Genomic DNA, 3,986 nt, shown 5'->3' with positions numbered 1-3,986 from the left:
TTCCCTGCCTGCAAATCTCTTCGTAACGCTGCTTGAAATCGGTTGTTTTCTTGTCGAATTGAAAATGATCCAGTCTCTCGCAATCTATTAAATGTCAACATAAACACTCTTCGGTTTGGCACTCTTCTGTTTGGAAATCGTCGTGCATATTCTCGCACCGCCTTTAAAGCATTACCGTTGCAGAAACCGTATACAAAAACCATATCAGCATATTCACTATTAGAATACGTACGCGGCATATTGCAAAAGACAAAATTCATCTACTGTTAAAGGCTTTCAAAGAGCGACTGACAAATTCATAACAGAAAGTGGAAAATGTAATCAAATATGTCGGTGCTAGATATGGCAAGAAATGTAAACATTTTTTTTCGATTTCTCTGAAACGGAGCAAAAACGAGCATATGTCTATAGGACTTTTTTTCTTAGTTTTTTACTCCTCTACACGCTCCCGAAGTTTTGCGATTTAATTTGGAAACACCCTGTATATATATATGTGCGTGCGTGCGTGCGTGCGTGTGTTTAAGATTAAGAATGTAGATTATTTATTTAATTGAAAATCATTAGGTATCTATAACTTGATTGTTTCCGAAATTCTGAATTTAATTTTCTCACTGTCTTAATATATAACTGTTCAAAGAGGAAATTGAAACTAAAATTTTTTAAAGTCATCAACTTCTTCAAAATTGTCACTTTAATCCTTATTGTAAACATCAATTTTTAATTATCGTGCCGCAGATTGCTGATGCTCGTAATATAATGACACGGGATGGACGATCCTTAACGTGTCGCAATTTCGAAGTCGCAGATGGATCGACGGATAATACCGTGTCATTGATGTTGTGGGATAAGGACTGGATTGAGAGATCTGCTTTTTGGGAACCGAAGAAAACAATATTATTCTTAAATGATGCTCGCATTGCGTATGATGAATATAAGAAGAAAACGGCGTTAAGTATCTGTATGTTGAAGATCTGATTTTGACTTTTAGCATAATTTATTGGCACAATACTTTAATATATCGCCAACTAATGTATCGTCAATAAATTTCAACTATAAGAATTGATTGTTAGAATATCTCTTTGAAAAAAGTATATCATTGGTGGTATATCTAATAAAGAACTTCGAAAATCTCTGAATATATAAGATTTAATATCGGATATAGCGTTATAATAAATTATTGTATCTCGGTGTCCTTAAGAAGATTCTTCAGAATATAAAACCATTCTCTTTTAAATTACTTAAGTAACAGTTTATGAAATGGTATATATGTTTATCAATTCAATCTTTTGGGTAGTTTCGCGATGTTGCATAAGCGCATTAAACGACAATGGAAAGAATTGTTATTACATTCGTAAATCATTTTTATTTCACGTAGCAAGACGAACGTTGATTACGGAGTGTCTGAACGTACCCCAAGCTGCAGATATTATGAACGCGGTGCAGCATTACGATCCTGATTCTATATGCAACGATCCGTTTGCCATACCAAATCGTAAGAATTCAATTTACTTAAAAAATGTTTCAAATAATATAAACATAATAATGGTAAAAAATAAGTGTCTCTGATCCTGTATTTTATGGGAATAAAATTTGACGAAAAAAATTATTTCTTGTGCATATAATACAAATTTTATCATTATTATTATTAATTTTTGTATCAACAGCGGAGACTATTACGACTGTAATGACGGTACAACAAATTACAGAGAAATTACAAAAGAATAAAACGATTGCAGAAGGTGAAAGATTGCAATTCGCAACGATCGTAAGGGCTTCGGTAACCGAAATGAATTTGAACGGTCCACTCAAAGATGTGATATCTATAAAATGGTACTTTATCTTTATCTTTATCTTTCTCATTATATTATCTATAATTATATTATAATTATATATTATCCTCGTTATATTATCTATAAATTAAAAAATTAATTGTGCTGCTATTTTTACTTTCATTTTTAGTGCTCTATGTAAAATGTCTGTCGCAGACGTGCAAGATTCTTGTATGAACTTAAATTGTCCGTCTGGCAACGGAACGCGAACACCATTAAATACTGTAAAATTTAATGTAAAAATAAATTTGAAGGACGACACCGGATATCTTATCGGATGTCGTTTAACCGGTGACATCGCGGAGCGTGTCTTGGGCTACACAGTTGATGAATTTCAGGTATTCTCCATTTAAGGATGAACAATTGTTCTCTCTCTCTCTCTCTCTCTCTCTCTCTTTCTCTTAAAATTGTAGACTTACAAAAAATACAAATTCTTGAAACATTCTTTGTTTATAAAACAGCAAGATACTGAAAACAAAGGCAATAAAACTTGAGGTATGATTAATAGATTCCATTTTTTATATTTAAGAAATATATAATTATTGCAGACAATGACAGTAGAAAAGCGCAGCGAATTAAAATGGCTATATTTGTTAGAAAAATGTGAGGTTCGTCTATATATTCTCGGACCGACATCTGTCTTTCCGCGCACCTTGTATAAAGTCTTATCTATTCAACCAGACAATGAAATGGAGCAAGCTCTCGAACAGATTGCATCTGTGCCCCAGTATTAAAAATTAATATTTTTAATTTAATACAACTAATTCGTCATAATAATATAAACCTTTTATTTAAGCACATAAAAATATCATACAAATTGATATACTCATGTATTCTTTAGTTTCTAAAATTCTTTACTTTAACATACTTATAATGCTTATATGTTTATTGTACTTTTATCTATAATATTGTATTATACATGTACGATACAAATAATAAATTAAATATGCAAATACATATCTCTTTAATATAACTAGATCTTTTTTACTTTTAATTCTTCTGGGTTTAAGTATAAGAATCAATATCATAGGGCGTTTTTCATTCACAGCGATACAAGTTTTTTTTTTCTCTCGATAAGATTGTCCTCGCAATTTTCACAATAGGCACAGGCAATAAGAACAGACAACAGGGAATAACGAGCCGTCCAATTAGAGCTCTAGGATATAATATCGAATGTTAATTCACGTCTCAGGGAGGCTCGGCCGATTCCCCGGTTTCGAACTAACTTGAAGCTATAGGTGTATAAAGCTGGTTCTACATTAGTCGTATCGCAGCGTTGCAAGTGTTGCGGTCCAATCAACATCTTGCGACATTGCGATGCGACTAATGTAGAACCAGCTTAATACGAAATTCGCGATTCCGCGTACACAAAGGCTGTGTTCCAAATTTACTGCCAGCACAGAAAATGCTACAGTTTACGTAACGTGCACTATAGATTTTCAGTACTGGCAGTCAATTTTGGAACACAGCCATAGAGTCGTAGTTGAATTTGTCCAAGTTACCGATTGGTTGAAGGCGAGCGCTAGCTATTCCGATTATAGTGGATTCCGAAACATTCCACAGTTGCTCTCTTGCTCTCCCTGGATAAGCGACGAATCTTTCCAATACTTCGGGACATTCGGAAGAACTTGTGAGGGCGTGCAGAGTAGAGACACTATAATAAGAGACTGGCATAGATGGGCTAATTTTTGATATGGAATGGCAGAAGCCAATCAAAAATCGTGCTGGTAATAGATAATAGTACAGCCCGAATTCTGATTGACTTCTGCTTTCTTACTTTTTCTGCTTTTCCGTCCTAGTTGCGAACGCGTCCTATGACTTATAGTTCTGTGAACGTCATTTTCTATCCAACCAAAACTTATGTCAGTCTTTTAGGACTGCAGTCCACTTGACGCTACAAACGCTTCGAAGCGTTTGAGCGACCAATCAGAACAAAGAATTTTACGAATTGACTAATCAAAGAATGCTTCAAAGCGTTTGTAGCGTTAAGTGGACCGCAGCCTAGGCTGTGGCCTAGGGCCACTGTCACCAAGCTCTTGAAGCAAACAAAATGACAAATGCGATTGATCAATTCCGATGGACTAACTGACCAGTTAAATTAACATATGCCCGTATTCATAGGTTGCGTTCAGCAGAACGTTTGTTTTGCAACTGTTG

The 3,986-nt window shown here is 34.5% G+C and overlaps 1 protein-coding gene across 1 annotated transcript in view; it reads left to right on the top strand.

Annotated features, from left to right (window-relative positions):
- Positions 1 to 2,563, top strand: part of hdm (meiosis specific with OB domains hold'em) — a 5,189-nt gene extending 2,626 nt beyond the window's left edge. The window contains exons 4-8 of the mRNA XM_018447541.1: positions 736 to 958; positions 1,376 to 1,492; positions 1,665 to 1,830; positions 1,960 to 2,167; positions 2,378 to 2,563. Coding sequence (XP_018303043.1) covers positions 736 to 958; positions 1,376 to 1,492; positions 1,665 to 1,830; positions 1,960 to 2,167; positions 2,378 to 2,563 — 900 coding nt within the window. The remainder of the gene's footprint in view (positions 1 to 735; positions 959 to 1,375; positions 1,493 to 1,664; positions 1,831 to 1,959; positions 2,168 to 2,377) is intronic.
- The last annotated feature ends 1,423 nt before the right edge of the window (positions 2,564 to 3,986 follow it).

The sequence above is a fragment of the Mycetomoellerius zeteki genome, unplaced genomic scaffold (genome assembly GCF_001594055.1).
Source record: "Mycetomoellerius zeteki isolate Tzet28-1 unplaced genomic scaffold, Tzet1.0 scaffold203, whole genome shotgun sequence".
NCBI classification, from domain to species: domain Eukaryota; kingdom Metazoa; phylum Arthropoda; class Insecta; order Hymenoptera; family Formicidae; genus Mycetomoellerius; species Mycetomoellerius zeteki.
Note: the sequence above shows the minus strand (reverse complement) of the source record. Positions and strands in the feature narration are given on the sequence as shown.